This window comes from Pipistrellus hanaki (assembly GCF_964339955.1).
Source record: "Pipistrellus hanaki genome assembly, chromosome: 16".
In the NCBI taxonomy this organism is placed as follows: Eukaryota; Metazoa; Chordata; class Mammalia; order Chiroptera; family Vespertilionidae; genus Pipistrellus; species Pipistrellus hanaki.
The window spans coordinates 34,737,668-34,754,084 of NC_140518.1; the positions used below are offsets into that span (position 1 = coordinate 34,737,668).

The following is a 16,417-nucleotide window of genomic DNA, read 5'->3' on the forward strand; positions in this document are numbered from 1 at the left end:
ATAAAAGGAAATTAGACTCCACTGTGGAAACACACGTTAATTACCTGATTGTGGGAAAGGATCAAAACCATGCCTTGGCCATGTTTTCCTAAAGGCAATTCCTACCATCTACCCATTCCTGTGAGGACCAAGAAAAGGTGCATTCTACCCAGACCCCATTCCCTCCAAAGAGCGAGCCTTCACCAGGACGGACACAGGTGAGTCACCCTAAGCCGGGGACAGGAGAGAACGCCGAGGGTCTTTCTGAGGGGAACGGGCCTCCCCCTGCGGGGCCTCCCTGGGCCCCTCTTTTCGGCTCCTATCTCGTGGTTCACTGCGAGGAGGGCTCAGAGGCAGAGAGGACTGGTGGCTCGGAGAGGACCTGCCACAGCAGAGTTCTCCAAGACAGGGCTCACACCAAAGCAAAGCTTTGCTTGACCTCCACAGAAATGCCGGGCAAACACCCCAAAATAGAGGAAACAGTCAAAGGTCCTAACACCTGAACCCGGCGGGTGAAACGGGCAGGCCCCATCCTGAAAATGTACACTGTAGACGGGGGCCAGACTGTACGCTTTTCTAGTTCACCTGAAAAACTCGCCAAGGAAAGAACCATCACCTCTGTAATGACCTCCTCAGCACCGCCACCCACAGGTCACGGCGGCAGGCAGCGGTTCCCACCACCCACCTTTTTGTTCCAGGATGACAGACACCACATCTGGGTGATTGTAGGCGATGGCCATGTGCAGCGGCGTCTGCAGGTAGACGCTGCCCAGGGAGCTGGCCGGGGACGCAGCCTCCTTCGGCAGAGGCGGAGCTTCCTCGGTCTGCAGGTTTGGGTTGGCGCCTTGCTGCAGGAGCTCTGCGGTGAGGTTAGCCAGGCCATGCCTACAGGCTGTGTGCAACGGGGTTTCTCCCTGAACAGAAACACGTGATCCAAAGCAGAGCACTTTCAGGCTGGGAGTTCTCCTCACAGCCCAAGTGAAACTCAGATCCCAGTGGCAGTCACAGCCCTTGGCTCATCCTGTCACCAGCTGGCCTCCACGACTTCTGTCCCACTCCTCCCGGTCACCTCTCTTCCCTTTCCCCTGTGCCACCACCCCTAGATTCGTCAATGTCTTCCCAAGCACCAGTCCAACCTTCTGGCAAATCATCTTCTGCATTTTCAATGACCTTCTTAAGCACCCTTCACTTTGTTTTTATAATTAGCTATAATTATAAAAATAATAGATGACTATTACAAGTGTCATTAAAATAAATGCTACAGAAAATGGAAGAGCCTTGCCAGGCCGATGTGCCTCAGTGGTTGAGCAATGACCTATGAACCAGGAGGTCAGTTCGATACCGAGTCAGGGCACATGCCTGGGTTATGGGCTCCCGATCAATGATTCTCTCTTATCATTGATGTTTCTGTCTCCCTCTCTCCCTTTCTCTCTCTGAAACCAATAAAAACATACATTTAAAAAAAATTTTAAAAACATTTTAAGTTGTTATGATAGGTACTTGATTCAATATTTGAAAACACCCTAGCCAGTTTGGCTTAGTAAACAGAGCATCGGCCTGCAGACTGAAAGGTCCAGGTTCAATTCTGGTACAGGGCACATGCCTGGGTTGTGGGCTTGATCCCCTGTAGGGGGTGTATAAGAGGCAGCCAATATATATGTACATGTAGTTTCCAACCTAATATACCATAAATGTTTAGGAAATGGTTGCTGAATGAGTCAAGGAATCAACAATATTTGAGGATACAAGATTCTGTTTCACTCTTTTTTAATACTGTGTACAGATTACTTAGAGACAAATTGAAAAAAAGAATCCATTCCATTTTCCCCTTCAAACTGCCACTGTCATCTCTTCCACAGACCAAAACCGCTCCCTGCTGCCCTGCCACTTACCCACTTGTTTCTGTGGTTGACGTGGGCACCACTGGTTGCCAGGAAAAGAGCTGCTGCCTCATTTCCTGCTTCAGCTGCCCGCTGCAGTAAGCAATTTCCTAGGAGAAAGGAGGCATATTCATTCTCCATTTGCATAACAATGAGGTCAAGTTCCACAACGCACCAAACCCTGACCACCCACACCTAAAGAGGCTCGATTCCAGTCCACACAGGCCCTCTCCGGATAGTCCGGAGACGGAGGAGCTGGGTTTGCACTAGCCACCACCCAGGACCAGAGGGAAGTGAGGTCTTCGTACTGGGCTGGATTAGAACACACTTCTCAATAGCAGTGCTACTGGCATTCTGGGTCAGGTAATTCTTTACTATGAGGCACCGCCCAATGTTTAGCAGTACTCCTGGCTTCTGCCCACTAGGTGACAGCAGCATCCCTAACCTTGCTGTGACAATAAAAAATGATTACAGGTGATGCCCAATGTCCAGGGTGGGAAGCTGGGGGTAAGGAGGGCGAGTTGTCCATGTCTGAGAAACTCTGAGTTGGATGTCTATTTTGAAGACACTATGACCTAAATGCTACCAGAAAATGCCCCTTAAATACTTCACTTTTACTCTTGGGGCCTCAAATGTTTGTGTTTGGCTTAGAACCGCATTTGCCGCTCTGTTGACTAATGAGTTTGCCGAGCACTGCCTTAGGGAAAAACACTTAAAAAACATTTTAATAATATACTAATGTCTTTAACCTGAAATCAAAACTTCTGGGTAAGGGTAATGCCTTACAGCAGTGGTCGGCAAACTCATTAGTCAACAGAGTGGCAAACCGTGGCTCAAGAGCCACAGTTTGCCAACCACTGGCTTAGAAATATTTTGTTTAGTATTATCACTCTTTTCTAAATAAAACAAAAAATTTTTTTCTTCTTGTTTTAAAATGGTTTAGCTCAGTTTTAACTTCTAATACAATAAAAGTCAAAAATACAACCCACTAAAACAAAAGCTCTTTATGAGGGTAAAAGGAGTTCTGAATCCAAAAAGTCTATAACTCACTGCATTAAATAAACAAAAGTATTTCAGCTTAATGCACACAACTCAAAATCTGGCTAAAGTTTTTTTCCCCCCCAGAAAGGGGGAGAGAAAGAGAAATATCAGTGATGAGAGAGAACCACTGATCGGCTGCCTCTTGCACACCCAACACTGGGGATTGAGCCCTCAACCCGGGCATGTACCCTGACCAGGAATCAAGCCGTGACCTCCTGAGTCATAGGCCAATGCTCAACCAGTGAGCCACTCCAGCCAGGCAAATTTTTTGAAGCACAATATTAAAATAACTTGGAGTTCCTCTATAATTAAAATTAAGTATAGAACACTTCTTAATAATATGTCAGTAAGTTTCTAAATTTTTGGTAAATCATTAGCACTGTATTCCATGGAGCCTCCAGACCTGGGCACCAGCTCTTGGCCTCAGGGACACATGCTTTACCTGTTTTAGAGTCAGGTGCGTTGGTGTTGCTGCCCCGCTGAATGAGTCTCGCTGCAAAGCTGTTTTCATCAAATGAGGTCCCGTTGACCACAGGGAGGTCTTCGAAGGGGTTTACGGACTGATCTGAGGACACGGTGATGTACTGCACCGCCAGCCACAGAGCTGTGCTGCCCTCGTGGTCTTTCAGTTCTAAGTCTAATCTGAAACGAGGAAGCAATGTGAGCAGCAGATGCTTTCTTCAGACACTGTCCTGACAGCAGCCTCATTCTTTCTCTGAATATTTGCTGAATGATTATTTTCTAAAAGTTACTTTCAATTATTAAAATTTACAACACGAAAAGACATTTTAAAAATTATGTTTCACTCACAATCCCACCCTCACAACTGCTTTTTCATTTCTCCGTGTCTCCCTACGTACTGTTTACACTGCAGCAACTGATTGAACACGTATTCGTTCCTGGCCACGATGGACAAGTGTAAGGGAGTCCTGCAGGAGGAAGGAGGAGAGGTGTCAGTCAGGATGGCCCCGACCGCGCACAGCAGAAGCCGTAGCAGGAGGCGACCAGAATAGCCATCCACAAGAACGTCCACATTTCTACACTGGCAAATAGTGTCCCAAACCATGACCAAGAAGTAAAGAATGAAAATGGGTTTGCTTATATGTTAACCTTCATTATTCGGCAGCCAAAAGGATAAGAATAAAAGGAAGAGATATAGTCTCCAATTAAATCCTGACCCTTACTGATTGTGCCTATATTCATGTTTTTAAAACATCAGTTTCACCCTGGCTGGGTGGCTCAGTTGCTTGGAGTGTCGTCCCATACACCAAAAGGTTGCAAATTCAATTCCTGGTTAGGGCACATACCCAGATTTCAGGTTCAGTCCCCAGTTGGAGCGTGCACAAAAGGCAATTGATCCATGTTTCTCACATCAATGCTTCTTCCCATCTCCCCCCCCCCCCTCCCCCTGCCTCCCACCCTAAGACCTCCTGGTTTCCTCTTTCTAAAAACAATAAACATATCCTTGAGTGAGGATTTAAAAAAAAACAAAAAAAAAAAAAACACAACCCAGCAGTTTCTATCATTCCATAATTCTCTGTTGTACTCAAACACATTCAAGAGTGGCAACAGGTAGGAACTGAAGTGTCTGTTAACCACACCTCATTGTTTTCTTTGGCCCTCGAGTAGCCTGAAGGAGACCACCACTATGGAGCCCAGGCCCAGGCCTCCCTGACTGGCATGTCTCAGAGTTACAGACTGCCAGAGTTTACTGCAGCCGACAGGGGTGGGGACAAAGAATCAACAGAAGGAAAAAAGGAATGCAATTATGTTTGGGTAATAAAATAATTATCAGATGAGATTGAGAGTTTGTGGAGATCCATCTTATTTAAGTATTTTGTCCATCACATAAATCTCTTTCCCTATTCTGACAACTTCACACAACTCTTATTTTTTTGAGAGAGTTTTCAAAGTTATAAAATACTGAGTTGCTATGATGAAAAGGGGTGATTTAGGTGATTCACCTCCTCCCACACTGCTGTCCCCAAAACAGGCAGCCCTTTCTTAGATTCTAAACCACAAAGAGCCTTCAGTAAATATTTCTGGGAAGGGGCAAATGGTGTACAACTGCTACTGTCAAATGTGCAAAGGGCTGTGCTGAGGAAGAAGTGGCAAGCTGTGCAGATAGACCTGTCTAAATTCAAGTATTTAGGAGAAGGTAGAACTGGGTCTAACATGCAGAATTTCCCAGCAATGAGAGCTCACAGAAATAAAACAGGCTGCCTTAAGAGGGTGTGCTCTACTTCTTCAATTTACCCAAGAAACTCTAACAGAGACTAGAAGAAGGTTCCACTGGAGCAATTGAACCAGATGACCTCTCTGAGGAGAATAGAAATCGCTTAAAAAATCCAAGGACCTCAGTTATCTAAGATGGAAATGATTTCCCAAAATGCCTCAGGCCTTAGTCATGTCTCTCATTTGTGTATCAAATAAATGTATGTGACCTGAATAAAAATCAGATTGAATAATGCCAACCAAAGAACATCCCGTTACACATCACTGGGAATGGGGCTAAGAACAGTCTGTTTGCTCGCCCACTCACCTGCCCTTGATGTCCTGCATGTTGGGATTGGCACCAGCCTGCAGAAGGGCCTCTGCAATCTGTGCCATGGCAGACATCACATCTGCTGAGTGTTTCTTCCAACTGTACAATGCCACCAGGTGCAACGGTGTCTCCTGGGCACTCAAGGTAGCAGCACTGACGTGGGCCCCATTTTTGATGAGGAAAGTGGAAGCAAAGACATCCCCTTGGAAAGAAATAACAGAAGCAGTGTTACATAGGACAAAACCAGAGCAACTTATTCTGGCCACTGTTGCCTCAAAAAGGCACCAGTCAGCAGCTGCAGACAAAGAGAAACAACTGGGTGTGTCTGAGCGGAACCTCTCCGGACACCTGTAGGGGAGAACTCATCACTGAGAGCACAGAGTCACACACTTGAATTCAAGACTGCCTTCAATTTCTGATTACCTGTTATCTGTCCTGCACTTCATCACAGCTCCACTTCACTATCCTACATAATAAAAGGCAAGTATGCAAACTGACCAAACGGTGGAAAAACCAGTTGCTATGACACGTACTGATCATCAGGGGGCAGATGCTCAAAGCAGGAACCCGGCTCAAACAGAAGCCAGGCTCACGGCTGGCACGCTCAGCAGCGGTGACAGGAGCCTCCTCTGCCTCTGTGGCAGTGCTAAGGAAACCTCGGCAGACATCCCCCGAGGGGTCGTGGACTGTAAGAGAGCAAAGGCTGGCTGAGGGATTTCTCCCTCCCCCCTCAGTGCATAAACGCCATGCACCAGGCTTCTAGTTTCAGTATACCAGGCTCCTATCCTTCAAAAGCCTCTTGTGATTATCAACTCTCAAAAAGGGTTCCAAGATTTCTCCCCAATACAATTTCTCTCCCTCAATCATTTGCTCTCACAGTCTATACCTAGTAACACATACCCTCAACCTGCTGTACTTGCATACCGGTTCCTCTTCAGAGTAAGATCACACCTGATGATTGTTTTATTACTGCCCAAAGATCCTTCTTCTTTTCTCAATCTAATCACACACAAACATAACAGTCTTAACAAAAGTTTACAACTAAATATTTGAAGAAAGAATCTGTACACATTTCTAGTTACAAAAAATTTTACATGGTAAATTAACTGGATGTAAAAATAAAATGTCTAAGTTCCTTCCACAGCCTTAACTCTTAGAGCATTACAGGTAGAAAAGCTAAGTAGGACTATTCACAAATATCAAATTGAAACTGAGTAACGTACATAAAACCCAGTAATTTCAACAGCTCAAACAACCATTTTTGTCTATTTAGTGTTCTGTGTGAGGGAAAGGAGCTACCTTGACAGACAATCTTGACAAAGGGCCAAAAATTACATTTCATGAAAATATGAAAGATATACATTTCTGAAATATACCAGCAAGAAAAACCTGACTCTAGATTGGTTCCATGAATACATGGTTAAGTTCAGAACCAAGCAATCTGACAAGTGGCACTTTAATATTAAAAATACTGTGGAAGCCGAAACCGGTTTGGCTCAATGGATAGAGCGTCGGCTTGGGGACTGAAAGGTCCCAGGTTCGATTCTGGTCAAGGGCATGTACCTTGGTTGCGGGCATATCCCCAGTAGGGGGTGTGCAAGAGGCAGCTGATCGATGACTCTCTCTCATCGATGTTTCTAACTCTCTATCTCTCTCCCTTCCTCTCTGTACAAAAATCAATAAAATATATTTAATAAATAAATAAATAAATAAATAAAAACACTGTGGAAAACCAGTTAGACTATCTTGTCAAGTTAACTTGGAGGCTGATAGGAATTAAGCAATTAAGTTCACTATAAAATTAAAGTTTAATCTTCTTTAGATTTAGATCCATTTATAATTCAAAACGTGCATAAATCACTACACATAAAATTAATATTTCTTAATGAAAATAAGACCAGAATGACAATGCATCATAAGATAATAAACTATTAACAGAGAAACCACCCGTTATAAAGGCACAATGCACGCTATGAGACATTCCAGCTGGGTGGAAGCAACTGTTTTCTCAGTGGCTACCACGAGCCCAATTAGCTCATAGCTGGGAAGTCTTTCAAATCAAACTCATCCTCCCCTTGACAGTCCAGAATACATAGCAAAGTCATCCCAAGAGCTCATGGGATTCAGAGGTACTGTCTGTAGATTCTGTCCCCATTTCACCAAGGTTTATACAGGACTAATTTCTTGCAAATCACATCCCTCTTTAACTGGAAAATCCCAAAACTGCACAGCAACCTCCCAGGTTGACCTGCTGGTCCCATGATTGTTGATTATCTTAAGTTAAGAAGTATCTTAACTTCGCTGGAGGTCTTGGGATGAATGCCAGGTTGTTAAAGGTGCCTTGGAACTTGTTCAATATATTGATCATAAGCAAAGATGCTCTTTCCATAGCTGATCTATTTTGTCTTTGCATCTGGATTCTTTCACCTGTTTCTAATTCTGTCCATATTATTGATGCATACTCCTCTGAATCACAACTTCCAGATGATGGTTTTTCTCTTAAAGTCACTAATGAGAGGCTTTCTTTTACATCTTGCAATATCATTACATCTTCTTCAACTATACTTACGCAGTCTAAACATCTAGAATGAGGCTTACCGTGTTTTCCCGAAAATAAGACATCCTCCAAAAATAAGACCTAGTGCATGGAAAGATAAGACATCCCCTGAAAATAAGACCTAGCGCAACTTTGGGAGAAAAAATTAATATAAGACACTGTCTTATTTTCGTGGAAACAGGGTAGGCTTTCAGGAGTGGCAAAGCTCTCAAGTCTGTTATCTATACTCCTATGCTCATGTTCATCTGAATGTATGGGTTTCATCTGGTGTTCAGTGAACATGGAATTTCAAAATCATTTGGTTTTCAACACTCCTAGAAACTCTGCGCTTTCTTTCCTCCGAGGGACCATCTTGCAGGAGAAGGTGAGCTCTTGCACTGAGGTGACGAGGCCACCACAGGCCCCTCAGATGCTTCGGCCTGCAGACTGAAGGGTCTCAGGTTCAATTCGGGTCAAGGGCACACACCTCAGTTGGAGACTCAATCCCTGGCCCTGGTCGGAAACAACCCATGGATATGTCTGTCTCTGTGTCTTCCCCTCCCTCCTACTCTCTCTCAAAAATAATGGGAAAATATTCTCAGGTGAGAATTAACAAAAAAAACAACAACAAAAAACAAACACCAGAACAATGGGAGGGAATAGAAAACACCAAAAGCATTGTTTCTGAAGTTCCTGTCAATAGGAAAACCTCTAAAACATTGTGGAAAGATTTCCATCAAAACCATTTAAAATAAAAACTGTTTGGTGCTTAAAAGTTGCAGTTACTTCATCACCTCATCTACAACACTGTCTGGCACATGAGATATTATAATGACTTGTCCACAAAAAATAGTCCTAACAATATAGTTAACATTAAAAAAAAACAATCTGTATACATTTTTTTTTCTTTGAATGCAGCTGCAGGATAGAAGTTACATTCAGGGAACAGACAGTAACTTTCATTATTTAATTAATACAAACTGTGTCTCATGCTACTCCCATTAGTGCAAATCTACAAATAGACGGGAGCATCCTATTTAACCCGTTAACTGATGTTGGCTGTTAAGAAAAATCAGCACAGCCGAAACCGGTTTGGCTCAGTGGATAGAGCATCAGCCTGCGGACTGAAAGGTCCCAGGTTCGATTCCGGTCAAGGGCATGTTGTACCTTGGTTTCGGGCACATCCTCAGTAGGGGGTGTGCAAAAGGCAGCTGATGGATGTTTCTCTCTCATCAATGTTTCTAACTCTCTATCCCTCTCTCTTCCTCTCTGTAAAAAATCAAAATATATTAATAAATAAATAAATAAAATAAAGAATTTTTTTAAAAAAGAAAAATCAGCACAAGGACAACTAGATACGTATATATATTTTAATAAAGATTCATCTTCTTGCCCTGATGCAGCTAATCAGAAGAGATGGCATCCCTCCCATGGACTCACCCAGACACTGGCTATCTATTTCATTCTTCATACAAACTGACTGGAATAACTTAGTCAACAGAATGGTCACTGACTATTTTGTTTACAGATGTGTCCAGAACCAGACATAAATCTCATATATGAAAGATCTTCTCTCTTATTATAGGAAGTTTAAAGCTCAAGTTGAGGAAGGAAAAGTGAAAAAAGTTCCTACAGGAATGGGAGCTATTGCGGTGCTCGGCACAGGACCTACCCAGGTAGGCCCTACCACATGGCAGTCACTGTGCGAGGTGTACTGCTAACACTGACTCTCATTCTCCCAACAATCAGTAAAAAATGCTTCCCACTTCACAGGTGAGAAAAAGGAGACCAGGCTGGTTAAGTGACTTGTCCAAGGCCAGAGTAAGTGGATGAGCCAGGATTCAAACCTTAGTACGTCCAACCTCCAATGTCAGGGCTGTCTCCACCACACTGTACCACACTCTCCAAAGTTAGCAGCAATCAGATTTATCACACCCACACTGCAATCCACTGGCTTATAGGCAAATGACAAAATTCAGAGTGGAAGAATAAATAATCTGAAAATAAGCATCAGGAATGCATCACCAATTCTTGGCAATTCTTGTAACTAAGCAATCACCAAAATATTTAATAATTCACCAAAGATGTTTTTTCATCATACACAAGAATTTAACTCCCTAAGAGGAAAGAAACATAACTCTGAGATTGTTTTTGTAATAACATTTCTATTTGTTTCCAAAATAAACATCTCAGTCATTAAACAGTATGGGAAAGAATAATTCCCTATGTGGAAACTTTCCCCACTGAACACACGCCCAGCGCTAAGCACCAATGGCTTTGCACAGTGCAGAACGGTGCTTGGGAAAAATGCATCTGCTCTCACACTGATGGACTCGGAGGATTTCCTTCCCAATGATGAACAAATTTTTCCTCTCCACCAGCCAGCAAGCTTAGCCCTCTAACACATGACTTAGAGAGATGTTTACATTGTTAAAACTTTTGCCCAAAAAGGACAAAGCCACAGCCACAACAGAACCATATTTGAAGTTACTACATTCCACCTACAAGGAACAACTTGTGAATGGCAAAAGTGTAGCAGAGACAACGAGAGTGTAATAACAACACATAATTGAAAGGGTAAATACGCATGACTAAGATGTGGGGGAACCAGTACACTCTGTCTCTGATATCCACATGTAAACAAAAAAGTGGCCAAGTACTTTAATCAAATCATCTATCCCTCTACAAAAGTTAGGCTTTGGCATTTTGTTGTTGTTGGTATGTTTTTTTAATCTTCACCCTTTAACGTTTTATTGATTTTAGAGATAGAGGAAAAGAGAGAAACATCAATGTGAAAGAGAAGCATCGATCAATTGCCTCCTGTAAACACCCTCATCAGGGATTGAATCTGGAATCTATAACCCATGGAATCAAACCAATATCCTTTTGGTGTATGGAATGACGCTCCAACCAAGTAAGTCACCTGGCCAGGGCAAGGCTCTGGCATTTTTGAAAGCTTTCATTCAATACTGGAATGCTACCTGTCAAAAATGACTACTGCAAGAACAACAAAGTTGGAGGTATCACAATACTGAATATCAAACTATACTACAAGACCACTGTAATCAAAACAGCATAGTATTAGCATAAGAAGAAGCATATACACCACAAAAAGTAATATTTGTCAAGTAATATTTGACAAAGGAGGCAAGAGCACACAATGGAGTAAAGACAAATGGTGCTGGGAAAATTGGATAGAATACATACCCCAAAAATGAAACTTACACCATACACAAGAATAAACTCAAAACAAATAAAAGACTTACATGTAAGTTGCAAAACCATAAAAATCCTAGAAGAAAACATAGGCAATAAAGTATCAGTCACTTCTAACAACAACATTTTTTAATGTTTTTATTGATTTTTAGAGAGAGAGGAAAGAAGAGGGATGGAGAGATAGAAACATCAATGAGATAGAAACATCAATGAGAGAGAAACATCAATGATTGGCTGCCTTCTACATGCCCCCTACAAGGGATGGGGCCCAAAACCCAACCATGTGTCCAGACCAGGAATTGAACAAATGACCTCTTGGTTCATGGGTCGACGCTCAACCACTGAGTCACACCAGCCGGGCTCATAGCAATATTTTTGCCAATACGTCTCCAAGGGCAAGGGAAACTCAGGAAAAGACAAACCAATGAGATTATATCAAGCAAAGGAAACCACCAACAAAATGAAAAGAGGAGGCAGGCTAGAAGGATCAATGAGGGGAAAAAGGGAACATATGTACTACTTTCAACAATAAAGATTTATTAAAATATGAAAAGAGAACCCTTTGTATGGGAGAACATAATAGTTAATAATACATCTGATAAGGGGTTAATATCCAAAATTTATAAATAATTTATACAACTCAACACCAGGAAGCCAAACAATCCAATTAAAATATGGCAAAGGAACTAAATAGACACTTCTCAAAGAGGACATACAGATGGCCAAGAGATATATGAAAAAACGCTCAAACCCTAACAGGTTTGGCTCAGAAGATAGAGCATCAATGGACTGAAAGGTCCCAGGTTTGATTCTGGTCAAGGGCATATACCTTGGTTGAGGACACATCCCCAAAAGGGGGTGTGTGCAGGAGGCAGCTGATCAATGTTTCTCTCTCATTGATGTTTCTAACTCTCTCACCCTCTCCCTTCCTCTCTGTAAAAAATCAATAAAATATATTTTTTTTAAAGAAAAAATGCTCAAGGTCAGAAAGTTGCAAAGTAAAACTACAATGAGATATCATACCACACCTGAATGTGTGATGTGATATCAATAAATCAACAAACAAGAAGTGCTGGCGAGGATGTGGAGAAAAGGGAACCTTAGTGTTGGTGGATATGCAGATTGGAGTTTTCTCAAAAATTAAATTGCCTTTTCATTCAATGATCCCCCTTCTGGGAATATATTCTGAGAATTCTGAAACACCAATCAGAAAGAATATATGCACCCCTATGTTCACAGCAGCAGTATTTAGAATAACTAAAATTTGGAAACAGCCCCAGTGCTCTTCAACAGATGGGTGGATAAAAAAAACCGGTGGTACACCCATACAAAGGAATACTATGCAGCTATAAAAAAGAAGGAACTCTTATCCTTGCAAAGCAAAATAAGCCAGTGAGAGAAAGACAAATACCATATGATCTCACTAATATGTGGAATCTTATGAACTAAATAAACTGACAAACAAAATGGAACCAGAAGCATGAATATATGGAACAGACAGGGGGGGAGGGATTAGCTACAGAACATAAATGCAACTCCCATGGCCATGGACAATAGTGTGGTGAAGGCCAAAAGAGGGGCTCTGGGGATAGTTATGGGGGAAGTCTGCAATAATTATCAACATTAAACATTTTTAATAATAATAATTAAAAAAAGACTACTGCAAAGTTGAATCAGGCAGAATCCATTTAGAACTTAAGAATTAATAAGCGATGAGAAAAAAAGGAAAAAGGTGGTTTTTTCCCCCCTTGAAAAGCAAATTCATTAAAATTAAAATGTTTTTACCTTAATTATATCACTTCCATATTCTCCCACTATTAATGACTAGGTACTCAAAACATAGTTACAAAATATAACTTTTCTAAAACAAAATGAAACATTATCACTTAGGACAAAAGAGAAGTCTAGTTTGTAAAACTGACAACTCTGAATCCAAGAATATGTTTAAATATAATATTTGTGGTTTTGGTACTTTCCCTCTTACAGTAACTGATATAAGGTAAGCCTTCCCAATACAATTCCTGGAGAAAGATATTGAAAAGCAAACCAATCAACTGCTTCCAAGTAAAAGGCACTTCTTCTGAAAATACCGTCTTTCTAGCCTTTCTTCCGGGGCCCTGTTAACACTATGAAGAGCCTAACCAACAAGGCATAGGCAATAGCTCTTCAGTCCCTCCTTGACCCACTGATCACAAATTCTAAATCATATAGTGATACGAGTACAGACTCAAAAAGCCTTTTAAGAATCTATAGAACGGGGTTAGACAGTTTTCAAAATTACTTGGATATGAGTAAAATTGCCTGCAAAGAAAAATATAAAACACACTTCTTCCTACCTCTTTGGATTCCCTTATGTAACAAGCTCCAGCCATTCTTGTCTACCATGTCCACGTCCGCTCCGTGACTGACCAGCGTGGTGGCGATGCTCTCCAGGCGCCGGGAGAGTGCGAGGTCCAGAGCAAGGTCTCCATTCTGATCCAGTTCATTCAGCTTCCCAGGGAGCTGCACGGATAAATCTGTGAATTAGCATCCAGCCAGCAGAGAATGCAACTGATCTCAATCTCTCCCACCTTGACTCTTAAATAGTATCTCTATGCAAATATCAAAATTTAGCCACACTCAACTTAGGCCTCCTCAGGGCACACACTTTCAGGGAGCACAGAAGAAATGGGGAGTCACGGAGCAGATGCAAACACCATGGAAGACAGTACAAGGACCGAGGGGAAATGCAGACAGGGCAGAGGAACACGGTACCAGGCTGAGTTTCAGAGAGCCCGATGGGAATCTGCTAATGTTTTCGTGAACGACTGGCTTCACTATGTAATTCCTCCTGGCATTCTTATGTCTCCCTCACACACTGGACACCCAGGATAAAACATACTACACTGCCATCCATCCAAACCAACGGCACTTCTCCTAAGGCAGTGTGGCAGGCAGAATAGTAGCCCCTAGAGATGTCATGTCCGAATCCCCAGAACCTGTGACTATGTCATCTTCCATGATGAAAGACATTCTGCAGGTGTGATTAAGGTTAAGGACCTTGAAAAGGGAAAAAGCATCCTGGATTATCCAGCAGGGCCCAACCTATTGATCACATGGCCTTTAAAAGTGAAAAAGAGCAGCAAGAATAGGTCTGAGAGATGTGACACGAGAAGAACTTGATCCACCATCGCTGTTTAGATGGAGGAAGGGGGCCATGCGCTAAGGAAGGCGATTGCCTGCAGAAGCTGAGAACAGCCCTCAGCTTATAGCCAGCAAGAAAATCGGGACATTGGTCCTATAGCTACAAGGCACTGAACTCTGCCAACAACCCAAATGAGCAGATGGATTCACTCTACAGCCTCCAGGAAGGAACACAGACTGTTCTGACACCTTGTACTGGACTCCCAACATACAAATAATGAGATAATAGATTTGTGTTTTTTAAGTCAACAGTTTTGTGGTAATTTCTATTGCAGCAAGGAAAACTGAAACAGATTTTGGTATTTAGAAGGTGGGTTCTGCAGTAAAAACTACCTACAAGTACAGGTGTGGCTCTGGAACTGGGCAATGGGCAGCGGCTGGAAGAGTTGAGGCACTCAGACGCCTTAAACAAACTCCTAGGACAAACACTCACTAAAGACGGTGCCAGTAAGGGCACAGAAGGAAGTGAAGAGCATTCTAGAGAAAAGCAAGTGGAGTACAGTTTGGAGAAAAGGCATGAAAATGGGAAGAACAGCTACAGTACCTGTGAATCCATTTCAATTAGATAAAGAAAGACCACATCTTCTCTCTCCACTTTGATAGCTTTATGTAATGGGTACTCAGTCTTGGATTTGATCATTTTATATAACAACTGAGCACTCATGCTGCTGAAGTCCTCTTTTCGCAAGTCATCCTAAGGAATAAAAAGACAGTGAAAAACAGAACAGACTCAACATAACAAAACAACTGATACTCACTAAGAAGCCCTTAGAACAGTCTGGCCCCACTTTAAGGAGCTTAGCATTGCCCAACTCATTTAATCCTGTGAGGTAGGGACTGCTATCATTTCCATTTTGCAGGCGAAGAAAGGAAAGCATAAGGAGGCTACCTGCCCTGCCTGAGGCGACACGGTGAGAAACGGCTGAGCTGGCATCTAGAGCCACCAGGCCCAGCTCCCCAGCCTGTACCGGTCACCACAGCATGTGCCTCTGGTGACAGAAAAGCACAGCTGCACTGCCGTCGGGCACGGACGCAGCTACGAGGAGTCCTCCTCAGGACGAGAGTCCTTCCCCACCCCCACACAGGTGGCAATTCCCGAACTAGAACCTGCACACATAATTCACTCCACTCAGTCACAACTGATCTCTAGATGTAAACCTATTTTAGCAGAAAGGTTACCATTCCTGTTTCAATTGTTTAAAACCCAATTCTATTAGACACTTTGTTGTTGTTAATCCTCACCAGAGGATATATTTCCATTGATTATTTTAGAGAGTGGAAGGGAGGGGGAAAGAGAGAGAGAAACATCGATGTGAGAGAGACACACATTGATGCCTCCAGCACATACCCTAACCAGGTAGAGCCTGCAACTGAGGTTCATGCCCTTGAGCGGAATCGAACCCGGGATCCTTCAGTCCGCACACCAACACTTTAATCCACTGAGCCAAACTGGTTAGGCGTCTTTTAGATACTTTTGCTCACAATGTTGTTGAATTCCAAATAATTCACAGAAACTAGGTTATAAAACATGGCACTAGCCATGATTCTTTAAAAATGCTCAACAGACAACATAAAAAGAAATACAAAAACTACTCTTTATGATGAAAGCTACTAAGAAGGGAAAAGCTAAATTGAACAGTGTGCTCCACAGGATGGAGAGAGCACAGCAAGCCCAAGGCAATGCCAAGCTCTGCAGGCCTGCTGGCTCCACAGCCGCTCCTGTTCGGGGCCCACAGCCGTGGCTCCTGCAGAAGGAGGGTAAAGGCAGGTGCACCTTCATTCCAAGCCTGCTCCTTGGCTTGGGCTACTTGTCCTTAGCTCTGAAATCAGAACTGTGAGACTCTTAGAGCCATAAAGATTCTCACAGCCCATGGCTCAGTGGTTGAGGACTGACCCAGGAATCAAGAGGTGCGATTCCCAGTCATGGCACACGCCCAGGTTGTTGGCTCAATCCCTAATAGGGGGTGTGCAGAGGCAGCCAATAAATGTTCTCTCTCATCAATGTTTCTACCTTCCTATCCCTCTCCCTCTCTCTCG

The 16,417-nt window shown here is 42.8% G+C and overlaps 1 protein-coding gene across 3 annotated transcripts in view; it reads right to left on the reverse strand.

The window, feature by feature from the left end:
* ANKFY1 (ankyrin repeat and FYVE domain containing 1) overlaps positions 1 to 16,417 on the reverse strand; it is a 62,144-nt gene that overhangs the window by 18,548 nt on the left and 27,179 nt on the right. For all 3 annotated transcript variants that reach the window (XM_084862857.1, XM_084862858.1, XM_084862859.1), the window contains 7 exons: positions 14,925 to 15,074; positions 13,534 to 13,699; positions 5,443 to 5,647; positions 3,761 to 3,829; positions 3,343 to 3,542; positions 1,872 to 1,969; positions 665 to 893 (listed from right to left, as the gene is read on the reverse strand). In XM_084862857.1, coding sequence (XP_084718983.1) covers positions 665 to 893; positions 1,872 to 1,969; positions 3,343 to 3,542; positions 3,761 to 3,829; positions 5,443 to 5,647; positions 13,534 to 13,699; positions 14,925 to 15,074 — 1,117 coding nt within the window. The remainder of the gene's footprint in view (positions 1 to 664; positions 894 to 1,871; positions 1,970 to 3,342; positions 3,543 to 3,760; positions 3,830 to 5,442; positions 5,648 to 13,533; positions 13,700 to 14,924; positions 15,075 to 16,417) is intronic.